Consider the following 12851-nt stretch of genomic DNA (forward strand, 5'->3'; position numbering starts at 1 on the left):
AACATTGTAAACATCATTCAAATGTTGAAATCGGATTTACCATATGTGAACTGCAGAGTGGACTGTTCAGTGAAGTTGCTTATGGGTTCTTTTTTTAGACAATTCGTGTAAATGTGATCAAAAGAGAGGATGTGAGCCTGATCTGTTGGCTTCTGTTAACGTTTTTAAGTATGCGTGTATTAAAAAGTGCTGGAAAACGATCATACATGTTACAGGATCACAAAAGCATCATTTACATCATTTGCTGAGGACAATGCTTCCTTTTGTCTGCTGTTTTCCCTTGGTTAAAGCATTGCTACAGGTTGCACATGGAACTAGGGATCCACCGAATCCACTATTTTGGATTCGGCCAGACCCCCGAATCCTTCACGAAGGATTCGGCCGAATACCGAACCAAATCCTAATTTGCATATGCAAATTAGGGGTGGGAAGGGAAAAACATTTTTACTTCCTTGTTTTGTGACAAAAAGCCACGTGATTTCCCTCTCCGCCACTAATTTGCATATGCAAATTAGGATTCGGTTCAGCAGGACAAAAGGATTCGGCCGAATCCGAATACTGCTGAAAAAGGCTGAATCCCGAACCGAATCCTGGATTTGGTGCATCCCTACATGGAACCCTTTTTAATACACTATTACCTGCATTTGGCAGCCCCATTATTTATTTAAGTATTTAAGAGGGGGGAGGGTATGTTGCATAACACCTGCTCCCTGTTCCCCAACTTGCGTGTCATTCAGACTCCAGTGGGGTCTTGATAAACCAGCATTACAGCTCACATTTCAAAACCATCTTATATCTCAGGTCACAGAAGACTCTAATCATGTCTGTGCCAAATTTTAGGTTTAATAATGGGGCTGTAATTCTTCTATCTCTCATGGGACTCATGGGCATTCAAAACGTTATTTTGATCACCACAACAATTAGTAGCAAGAAAAATAGTTTAAGCTCATTGGACACATTTAGGGGCAGATGTATCAAGGGTCGAATATCGAGGGTTAATTAACCCTCGATATTCGACTGCCGAATTAAAATCCTTCGAATATCGAAGTCGAAGGATTTTGCGCAATTCGTTTGATCGAACGATTATCCTTTGATCAGAAAATTGTTAGGAAGCCTATGGGGACCTTCCCCATAGGCTTACATTGGCCTCGGTAGGTTTTAGGTGGCGAACTAGGGGGTCGAAGAAATTTTTAAAGAGACAGTACTTCGGTTATCGAATGGTCGAATATTCAAACGATTTTTAGTTCGAATCGTTCGATTCGAAGGTCGTATTCGAAGTAGCCAAAAAGAAACATTCAAAATTCTAATTATTTTTCCTCTATTCCTTCACTCGAACTTAGTGAATGGGCCCCCTATTGTTGACAGCTGAAATCATCTATGGCAATGCGAAACATTTTGGAGGCTGCTGCTTGTAGTGGTAATTGAAAGACCAAATGTTTGATTATGTGAGCACTGAAGCACTGCTTGATCTTATGTTCTTCTCACTCCTCTGTTCCTTTGTAGGCACTGTCAATTAAAGAACAGATTGGCTACCCTGATTATATTTTGGAAGATCATAATGATAAACTGGATCAGGAAACAGCAGCTGTAAGTTCACGTTGACAACAAAGCTCTGCTGGTTTATTTATGTTAAAACCATCTCCCCCTGGACTTTTTTTTATTCCTGAGAAGCCCAGTGTGAAAATCCTTATATTCAGTGTGATCATAGAATAGTTTGTATCTGTTGTAGAACATCATTGGGATGATAGCAGTTCAAAAACAGCTGGGTGGCTGAATATGACATGCCCTCTTTACATGTCCTGTGTAAGCGGATTGAGTAATTAAGTATTTAATAGCTGCTGGCTATTAGAGGTCACACATGGTGCTAATAAATAGGTGTATAGACTGCTGGAACATTTGGCCCTTCCATATGATGTAGACCTTTATCAGGCAACAGCTGTTAAACCAAGAACTCAGCATCAGATAATCTGCTATCTCAGGGCACACACAGCGCTCCCAGTGTGTCCTTTTAATCTATTTACCATATTGTGGCTATTCTTTAACTTTCTCAAGAAAATTGAATTAACATTTGGCTTCTAGTAAAAAGTATTTATAGATTATTGAATCTGGGGAATGTAACAAATTTGGATATGAGGGTTCATGTGCAATTAGAGCATAGGATTGCACCCACGACAATAGGGTAAGAAATCACTGGCACTCAAAGGGCAGGTGCAAGCAGAGACAATCCCTTGTGTTTATTAACAGAAAATGCAACTTTTCGGGGTCAGACCCATTTATCATGCTTGATAAAGGGGTCTGCCCCCGAAACGTTGCATTTTCTGTCAATAAACGCAAGGGATTGTCCCTGCTTACACCTGCCCTTTGAGTGCCAGTGATTTCTTACCCATTTGCTGTTGGAGGGTGCCGACCCCTTCGTCACCGTGCACCGGGCAATCAACACGAAGGCCAGGGAGTGCGAGAAGAGCTTTTCATCTGAACCCACGACAATAGAGCACAAAAAGATTGTTTTGTCTACTCATGTACACAGTATCACTTTGGCAGTTATGTTTACCCTGGTGTATGAGGCACAAGACACAGCTTGTTCAGAAGCTTATTAAAAAAGTGTCCATGCCCATTTTCTGGCTGTGTCCTGCCTCTTCTGGATGTGGGGCAAGCTATACCCATATGTGTTACTTTTTGGTTAAAAAAACAGGGCATTGTCTAACTGGTATAACTTGAGATATATGAGCCAGTGAGGAGAGAGAGCTGTGGACCAGAAGACTTTCTTTGGCTACAATTCATGGCATACTTGCAGGCAGGGCCAGGATTTGCATATTTGTCATAACAGGGAGACAGTGTGAGAACTACATAATAGGGGTGTATACATGTTCTTAACGTATCCTTTTTACAGGACTAGAAGAGTAATGTTTTTGTGTGTGTGTGTCCATGACTTAGAGGAAACGTTGTTCTGATCCAGTCCAGACAGATTGTCTGAATCTTAAATATTTTGTCAGGTGACTCTGGGACTTGGGTATTTCAGTGACAGCTGGAGGTCTGCAGATACAATTTGCCTTTCCCACTCAATGAGTGAGTGGCTTTTGCTGTAAAGCATAAGAAGACAATATATATATATCATCTCACTATGAGCCAACAAGATGATTCCTAAAGCAGTTTGGCTAAGCTACAAAAGATTAGCTCTCTAGAATAGTACTTCCAAGAACCCTGTCTAAATCAAATTATTCTGCAATATTTGTATAATTTATTAGGTGCTTTTTATGGAAGAACCACCACAGCCATATCTCAGAGCTCCAAAAGGGCCGAGGGCTATGGGACAGCCTGCAGTTAAAATTTACTTGGGTCCTCTACAAAAAGAATATTTTATTGGCTACGCAATTTTCATTGGTTTGTGTTCAACGGATTCTTTCTCTGCCCTAATAATATTTATGTAATGTGAGTGATCCACTATGTTCTGCCAAACCCCTAATTATTTGCTGCATCTGATTATCACTCATTGGCTAAAATGGAGTGGGTATATTCTGACTGTAGTCTTTATCTAACATTGAGCTTAAAGGTCACTTGTGATGGTGCCAAATGCATTGTAGCCGCAAACTGCACCAATATTGGTTTACAGGGGGAGTTACTTTTAAGTAAACTTTTTAACAAGAATAACAATGGCAAAGTTGCCAAGAACTGGACATTCCATAACATGGTTAAAGGTTAAAAATATTTTGAAATTGACAGACATCTCGGAATATTACGATCTACAATGATTTTACCTCTTTTCACAGCTGAACTTCAGTGAGTATCAGTATTTTGAAAATATTTTAGAAATCTTAAAGAGCGGAGCACAAAAGAGCCTGAAAAAGCTCCGAGAACCAGTTGACCAAGATGCGTGAGTATATTCCGATACTGACATTTTGTTCTCAAAGCAATCCAAATAATTTGATTTAATGACATTGTTCTTTGTTGTATATATATATATATATATATATATATATATATATATATATATATATATATATATATATATATATATATATATATATATATATATATATATATATATATATATATATATGGTTTGCCTGATCTTATAGGACAACAGCCTATTTTATATGGACAGCACTATCCTATAGTAGAAATTCCATGCTCATAATTTGCACAGTAGGAGGAAAAGAATACAACTGTCTATATGTCCAGTGTGATAAGATATGAAAAACTACCTAAATTATTTCTGTTGTGTCTATTTAGTCAGGACAGTCCAAAATCAGAGAGCCCCTTGGCTTTTCTTGCATTACCAGCATATTACAGCGAGTAGAGGCCATCTGCTTTGATCTCAAACACAAATGCAAGCGTAATAAGGGAGCAATAGCACGCCCCTTTAGTGCTTAATCAAAAAAGCATTTGTGTCCAGGGACTGGCTGCCCTCAGCTCCTAGCAGTGTATTAGAAATTTGGCACTAGGTATAGAGTGAAGAGTCAGTGGGTTCAATGCATCCTTTCCTTTACTGCCATAGGGTGCCAACACTCCCTAACTTGCTTATGTTAAAGGGAAAACTATACCCCTCAAACAATGTAGGTCTCTATAAAAGTATATTGCATATAACAGCTTATATGTAAAACACTGCTTCATGTAAATAAACCATTTTCATAATAATATACTTTTTTAGTAGTATGTGCCATTGGGTAATCATAAATAGAAAACTGGCATTTTAAAAAATAAGGGCAGCCCCCTGGGATCGTATGATTCACTGTACTCACAAACATACCAACAAACCATACATGTTAGGTCACATGAGCCAATTAACAGACAGAGTTCTGTCTTTTGCTTCAACACTTCTTCCTGTTACAGTTAGTGTTGTAGTATTTCTGGTCAGGTGATCTCTGAGACAGCACAGAGACATCACGAAATGGTGGTTTAAGGCAAGAGATGTAAAAGTGCAATGTTTACTTAAATATATATTCCAGTTTGATAAGATTCTTTAATATGCCACTTAATATGATTTAAACTATATGTTGCTCAAGTATTCATTTGAGGGATATAGTTTTCCTTCAATGATGGGTAGGAGCTGGAATGGAGGGACACCTACATGCCTCTCCCTGCCTGCCCCTCATGAATAAAGTGCTGCTGTACATTGGCATTGCTGTATTCATGGGGGAATGCAGGGCCACATGCTCTATTTTTTGAGCTCTAAGGCTTGCAGACATTTTAAAGGGATATTGTCAAGGAAATACATGTATTTTCAAAATGTCTCAGTTAATAGTGCTGCCCCAGCAGACTTCTGCACTGAAATCCATTTTTAAAAGAGCAAACAGATTTTTTTTTATGTTTCATTTTGAAATCTAACATGGGGCTGGACATATTGCCAGATACCTAGGTGCCCCCAGTCATGTGACTTGTGCTCTGAAAAACTTTAGTCACTCTTTACTGTTGTGCTGCAATTTGGAGTGATATCACCCCCTCCTCCCCAGCAGCCCTTCAGCAGACTAAAGGCAAGGTAACCAGATAACAGCTCCCTGGTAGATCTAAGAACAGCACTCAAAAGTAAAAATCCAGGTTCTACTGTGATACCTTCATTTACATTGATTAAGAGAAACAAAAGCCTGTTAGAAATCAGTTCCATAGTGCAGCACTGGCCTTTTCTGAAATCACATGACCATAATCAATATTACAACTAAAAAACTCCACTTGTTGTTTTAGGAATTACATTTTATATGGTAGAGTGAATTATTTGCAGTGTAAACAGTGTAATTTAGGAATAAAATCAATGCCATAAAAATCATAACAGAATCACTTTAAGGTGCAGGGTAGACTGCAAAGTGAAGAAAGCACGCCAGATTTTGTTTGCCCTTTGCAACCAGCACTGCACTAAGTAAATGCTCCCCCAGTTTGTAGGCTCTGGGAATCAAGTTTTCTAGCTCTTGTAATTGGTGAGGTTAAACACCAACATTAAATACTTTCCGGCAATCAGAAACTAGCTTTCCAGCACCCGACAAGTTAAACCATGGGCTAATGAACCTGGACCAAAGTTTGCGACTTTTATTACATTTTTCCCTTAAATGCCAAATGGAAAATAGGGATGGGCGAATTTGACCCGTTTCCTTTCGCCAAAAAGAAAAATGTTTTTTGACGCGCATCTTTTTTTTTTTTGAAGCACAATGCCATACAAGTCTATGGGCGAAAACAAGGTGAAAAAATTCACCCATCCCTAGAAACAACTGCAAGGAGCCTGTGTATCCTGCATGATGCAGAAGAGGTTCAAAGAAAAGAGTGGTTAATCAGGGGTTTGTGCAGGCAGAAAGGATTTAAACAAAGCTCCTAATAAGTAATTACGGTCAGACAATAGTTTATTTTCTCCTTGTGATTTTTTTTTTCAGAATGTTAAAATTGTTGGTGGCTCCATAAGTTATTTGTGCAATCATCAGCAGTATTAAAAAGTGATCAGAATCCCTCAGTGCAAAAAGTGTTTTGGCAGCCAAATGTAATCTGTAACATCCAATGTCATAACATCCCTCTGGGGAAGAAACAAAATATCATTTCAGACAAGTCTTTTAATTAAAAAAAATGATCATGTGTCTAATGATGTGAGACTGATTACATAGCGAGGCCAGCAAGTCGCAGGGCATTGCCCAGTGGATTGGTTTCTAGGATACCTTTCATGGTCATTTATCTTTATTAAGCAAGAGAACAGAATATACTTATACTTATTTTTCTTCTCTCTTTTCTGTTCTTTAGCTGGATAATTGGTGCTGCCGTGGCCGACGCTTTCTATTCCCCTAACAGAAACCAAATAGGTATGTCCAATTGCACCTAATTATATTACAACTTGATTGTCTGTTGCTGGATTTATTATCTTTAGGTTTAATGTAAATCAATACATTTGTGGCAAAATAAGAATTAGCTCCATACCATTTTATCTCATCCATATGTAGCAAACATGGATACTGAATGCTGGATAGAATGTGTATGCTCTTATTACACAACACATATCCATCCTCAGCTTTGAGCTCATCACTATTCAATCCTTTTAGGACGAGCGGTTGAAGCTGCGCTCCCCTGCGTTCCGTTTTTCATTGTTCAGCCGCAGGGGAGCGAAGGAATAGACGCATTAAGCTTAACTCACATAGGCGTGTGTAGGCGCCGAACGCAGGAAAAATACAGCATGTTGTGTCTCAACCTGCGTTCAGCGCCTACATGCGCCTGTGTGAGTACAGCCCCATTGAAAAAAGCTTAATGCATCTATTCCTGCACTCCCCTGCGGCTGAACGCAGAAAAACGGAACGCTGGGGAGCGCAGGTAACGCTCGAGCGTAAGAGCCCTTCGAAGAAACATTCTTGAGCTCCTGCACTTACTAAAATTCAGCCTTGTTTTTTCTTGAATGTCCAACGAGCATCAAATATCTCTCATCCACATCACATGATTAAGCCCTCAAAATTACCAACAGCACCAACAAACCTTTAACTCCCTCATTAGCTGCCCTTGATTCAGTTCACCATGTTGTAATTCTTAAAGATGCAAGAAACCCCAAGGATCTTCAGTTGCCTCCATACACAGCTCCATAGTGGCATTATATATTTTTTTAATATTTTCTAAAGGCTGCAATATCCCTTTGAAGTATTACACAAAGTCCTTCCAATATTTAGGGAGTTATTTACTAAACTCGACTTTTTCTGGTCGAGTTTTTTTGGGCTAAAACTTGAATTTTTAGAGGAGAAAAAAAACCTCACATTTTTTGAGATTTATTATATCGCAAAGCTGCAAAAAGCCCGAATCCAAAAATAATCCATCTCAAACCTGTTGAGGTCATGTGTAAGTCAATGGAAGATGTCCCCTTTACAATTTGAAGATATTGTGATCTGCGTTGGGTTTCATCCAATAATCTGAAAAATTCGGGGGGTTGAAAAAAACTTAGTGATTTGGGTGTCAAATCTGAAATAAATCTGAAAAATTCTTACTATTGGGGCTTTTTGGGCGATTTTAAGATTCAAGTTTTTTCCCAACCCGACTTTTTCAAGTTATTTTATTGATAAATAAGATAAAACCGTGGATGGGAGTTTGGTCAAGCTTAGTTTAATAAAAATATGAGATAAATTCAAGTTTTAGTAAATAACCCCCTTATTGTAGTATAATAGAATGCAACGGAAATGATGGGATAAATTTACTTAAAGATTTTGTTTTAATAAAAGCCTCAGAAATTAATAGTTTTAGATGTAATTCAACAGCAGTTGGAGAGTTTTTTCCATAACATATATAATTTAATGTCACAAGCTCAATAGAATATTGTTATAAGTACACAGTATTGCCCACATTACTTTATCATTATAGGTTAATTTACCATTCTCTTATGAAATATATAGGGAGTAATAAAACCCTTATTGTGAAATATAAGGAAATCTGACTTTTAAAAAATCACACATTTTTCGGAATTTATTAAACCCCGAGGATGGAAAAGTCTGAATCTGAAAATCCGCCATCTCAGACCTGTCGAGGTTGCATATAAGTCAATGGGAGAAGTCCCAATGATTTTTTGATGTGCACTGGGTTTCGGGCAATACCCATAAGTTTTCTGAGTTTTCGGGTGAAAATTCCAGAAAAATCATGAAAATCGGGCATGTCAGTGTTTACTTTGATGTGGATTTGGAAATTTCTTTTTCAGTGTTTCCTGCCGGAATTCTCCAGCCTCCATTTTTTAATAAACATCAGCCTCAAGCATTAAACTTTGGTGGGATTGGAATGGTGATCGGCCATGAAATCACCCATGGATTTGACGACAATGGTATCAGTAAAATATTACTTTTAATGACTGTAATCAGTTAAGATCAATTAAATCTGACACCCTTTCATGTAACAACGACTTGTGCAATGTGAGATGGAAAAGCATTGAAAAAACAATGTTTGTAGTTTAATAAACCTAATTTTACAATGTACTTGCTTATGGTTTTACCATATTGTTTAGCATCTCAAAATAGTACGGTACATCATTCTGAGATTTAGCTGAGATTGATGTTCCGTTAAATTATTTGTTTCATTCTTCTTCCTAAAAGCTGGTTAAACTATCTCATTGCTGATTGGTTGCTACTGGTTACTGCCCAGCTGCAGTTGGACCAGTGTTTCACAGTGTCATTATAGGCCCGGCATACTCCAGCACTGCACAATGTCACTGTGCAATTCATAAAGGGAGCCCTTTATTTTAATTGTAGAGAGTGCAACAGAAGTATAGGTTCAATTAGGGGCATCTGGGTGTTTAGGGTCGGACTGGGCCAGCAGGACACCGGGTGAAAACCTGATGGGCCCTGCCGACCCAGACCTGCACCTGTCTACTGCCCACACAGGCCTGCTCTGCAACATGATCTACCCCTCCTCGCCCTGTTGCAGCTGCAACTAGAGGATAAGAACGTGCAGGGGCCCAGAGAGGGGTTGCGGATGGGGATTCGGCCTGTAGAGGGGGTTGCAACTGGGGCCTGTAGGGGGTTGCAGCTGGGGCAGTAAGGCCCAGAGGGGTGCGAAAGTCCCAGTGGGCCTCCAAACCTCCAGTCCAATGCTGAGGGTGCCACTGAATGTGAAATGAATCCAGTTCTAATGCTGGTTTAGAAGAGTCATCTTACCTTCACATAGGTTATTTACAGTTTTTCACAAAGCCATACCTCCTAACTGTTCCCTTTTTCACGGGACAGTCCCGATTTTGACAGCTCAACCCACAGTCCAGGATTGTTACGGAAAGTCCAGACTTTCTCTATGATCTCCTGCACTGAACAGCCAGAAGAAGATACAAAATTACAACCTTAATTGGCTTTTGGCAGAGAGCCCAGAATACGTCACAGGTAGTGATGTGCGGGTCAGGATTTCCCCAACCCTAACCCGCCCTCCCTTAGCCCGGGTTGCTTTTATAGATCCGCCCTGCTGATGAGGTCACAAATGGGTCGGGCGAGCAGGCACAGTGTCTATAAAAGACGAACCCCGGAAGTCAGAAGCCGGCATTTGACGGTGGCTGGCGGGAAGTGCAGGAGAAGAGCTCAACCCACCACCCGCGAAGAATCGTGCGAGGTTGGCCTGAACCCGCGGGTATTGGCCCGCACATCACTAGTGGCAGGTGTACTTTTGATACAATTTAAGATAAGCAAAGAAGCAGTTGCAACAGTTTAAGATAAGCAGGTTTCTTGGGGAAACTGTGACTAGCAATTCACCTTCATTAGCAAAACTGTACTAACACATAAAAACCACAGAATTACATTCAAACTTTCATAACCTGCCAAATTTTGTAAAATGAACATAGTAATTAGGAGGTGTGGCCAAAAATGGGCGTGGTCAAAAGTGTTTGCAACGCTGGAAATCTTTTTGTCCCTCTTTCTACTTCCAAAATGTTTGGAGGTATGCTTAGCATAAGGAGTAGACAGTGAGATAAGGCCTTAGTAGAAGTTTGCTGACTGGGGGTAATGTATGTTCTCTGACATTATCAGTTTAGTTACTGGTTATTGTTATTTTCTCCAAATATAGGTAGAAACTTTGACAAAGATGGCAATATGTTTGATTGGTGGAGCAATTTCTCAGCAATGCATTTCAAGGACCAGTCCCGTTGTATGGTTTATCAGTATGGAAATTATACGTGGGAGCTGGCTGGGGGACAGAATGTAAGTATTCCCATAGTAACATGTCATGTATGACGTAACTGGGCTTTATTTCCATTACATTGCCTTGTATTAAATCCTCTCTCTAATTTGTTTAAATGTGAAAGAGTGAATTATTTTACCATAGGCTCCCTTTTATTTAAATAATCCAAATGTTTAAAAATTATTTCCTTTTTCTCTGTAATAATAAAACAGTACATTGTACTTGATCCCAACTAAGATATAATTAATCCTTATTGGAAGCAAAACCAGCCTATTGGGTTTATTTAACGTTTAAATTAATTTCTAGTAGACTTAAGGCATGAAGACAAAAATTACGGAAAGATCCAGTATCTGGAAAACCCCAGGTCCTGAGCATTCTGGATAACAGGTCCCATACCTGTACTAGGGATTCAGTCAAAGTTGCGTTTTGCATACAAATGTGTATAATGCATTGTTAATAGTGATAAATTAGCCAGATGCGAATTCACGGCAAATTTCCGCTTTTCGCCATCGGCGAATATATTCACTAAACTACTGCGAAAATTCGCCGGCATCAACAATATTTGAACGTGCGTCGGAAAAGTCGCTTGCATCAAAATTCGAGTTTCGCAAATTTTTTGTCATTTCGCAGGAAATTCGCCCATCACTAATTGTTAAACCATAACCTGTTCTTTGTTTTCAGGTCAGTGGAATCATCACACTAGGAGAAAACATTGCAGATAACGGTGGTGTCAGACAGGCATATAAGGTATATCAGGTTATCGGGCTGACGGTAGGGAAACAGTTGGGCAAGAGCAGCTTGATATTGAAATGTCAAATTATTTGTGTTGTATGTGCTACACTGGGAATTCTCATTTTGGACAGTGAGGTTTATTTGACCCTGCTTTTATTCATTTATCATTTTTAACACATATTTAGTATGTCAGTATATTCTCAAAGTTGTACATATTAATAAATATTTATTATTTACCAATTTACATTAGAAATATTCAAGCCCCAGCCCCATCTGGGAAAAGTCAACAGCTACATTTAAATGTTTTTTGCCTCTCCACCTTGCTCTATAGACAATAAATAAGCCTCATTGTGTGAATGAAGCAAACGTTGCCAAGCTAAACCTTGGCCCCAAACAAATAATAACTTTACTGTAATCATTCATTGTTCTTTGCAGGCCTATTTAAAATGGGTGGAGAGACACGGAAAAGAACCACAATTACCTGGACTGGATCTTACACACAAGCAACTCTTTTTTCTGAATTTTGCACAGGTAAATATATCTTTTGCCATAACAAAGGTTATCAAGGATTCCCTTGATTGACACGGCGATCGGGCCAATCGCTGATCGCCGTGTCATAGCCCCGCCCACTGACATCATGGCCCCGCCCCACTGATTTATCGAGATTTATGCTGCAAAAAGGTCAAATCCGAAAATCCGCCATCTCAGACCTGTCAAGGTCATGTATAAGTAATGGGAGAGGCACCTATCACAATTTGAAGTTATCGTGGTCTGCACTGGGTTTAGCCCAAAAATCCCCAAAAAAAGTCAGGGTTTTTGGGCAAAAACCTGAAAAAATCAAGCGATTGGGGAAAAAAGTCTGAAAACAATTGTACGATTCAGGTTTTTGCTCAATTTTATTGAGTTATAGTATTAATAAATAAGGCAAAATCGGGCATGGGAGTTTTGACAAGCTTATTTTATTCTAATTATGAGATAAATTTGGGTTTTAGTAAATAACCCTCTTAATGTAGAGAGATACACATTATAGAAAGACCCCTTATCCTGAAAACCCCAGGCCCAGAGAATTCTGGATAACAGGTCCCATACCTGTATTATTATTATTATTATACAGTGCTCCTGAATTCAGGCATAGCTGTATTCATGGGGAACGAAAAACTCTCCAGGGTGGAGCATAGAGGATGGTGATACTTTGCACCTAACGTCTCGTGGTAATAGGATCCCCCTTCTCATTCTTTTTAAAGGGCAACCAAATGATTGCAGATGGCATTTTAATGAATAGGAAATGGATAAGACATTATCCATTTATTGTATGAACATGTGTTCAGTTATCTACCTCTGTTGGCAACATTTTTCTGTAAATAAACGGGTCCACATGTTCGTGTTTGTGTCTACTGGCACACATTTCCCTTATCACATGAGAAATTTTTGCTTCGATTTATGCAAAGGTTTCATATGCTGAGCCCTTGATAAAAGACACAATTAGCTAATCAGTGAGCATTTTAGAGCAGTGATGAATTAGCTGTGAGCAT

At 39.2% G+C, this 12851-nt stretch overlaps 1 protein-coding gene across 4 annotated transcripts in view; it reads left to right on the forward strand.

Annotated features, from left to right (window-relative positions):
• The window catches only part of mmel1.L (membrane metallo-endopeptidase-like 1 L homeolog), a 100524-nt gene that overhangs the window by 71392 nt on the left and 16281 nt on the right, over positions 1-12851 (forward strand). For all 4 annotated transcript variants that reach the window (XM_041569453.1, XM_041569452.1, XM_018226166.2 and 1 more), the window contains 7 exons: positions 1504-1587; positions 3768-3871; positions 6715-6773; positions 8636-8755; positions 10474-10607; positions 11269-11334; positions 11755-11850. In XM_041569453.1, coding sequence (XP_041425387.1) covers positions 1504-1587; positions 3768-3871; positions 6715-6773; positions 8636-8755; positions 10474-10607; positions 11269-11334; positions 11755-11850 — 663 coding nt within the window. The remainder of the gene's footprint in view (positions 1-1503; positions 1588-3767; positions 3872-6714; positions 6774-8635; positions 8756-10473; positions 10608-11268; positions 11335-11754; positions 11851-12851) is intronic.

This window comes from Xenopus laevis, chromosome 7L, assembly GCF_017654675.1.
Source record: "Xenopus laevis strain J_2021 chromosome 7L, Xenopus_laevis_v10.1, whole genome shotgun sequence".
In the NCBI taxonomy this organism is placed as follows: Eukaryota; Metazoa; Chordata; class Amphibia; order Anura; family Pipidae; genus Xenopus; species Xenopus laevis.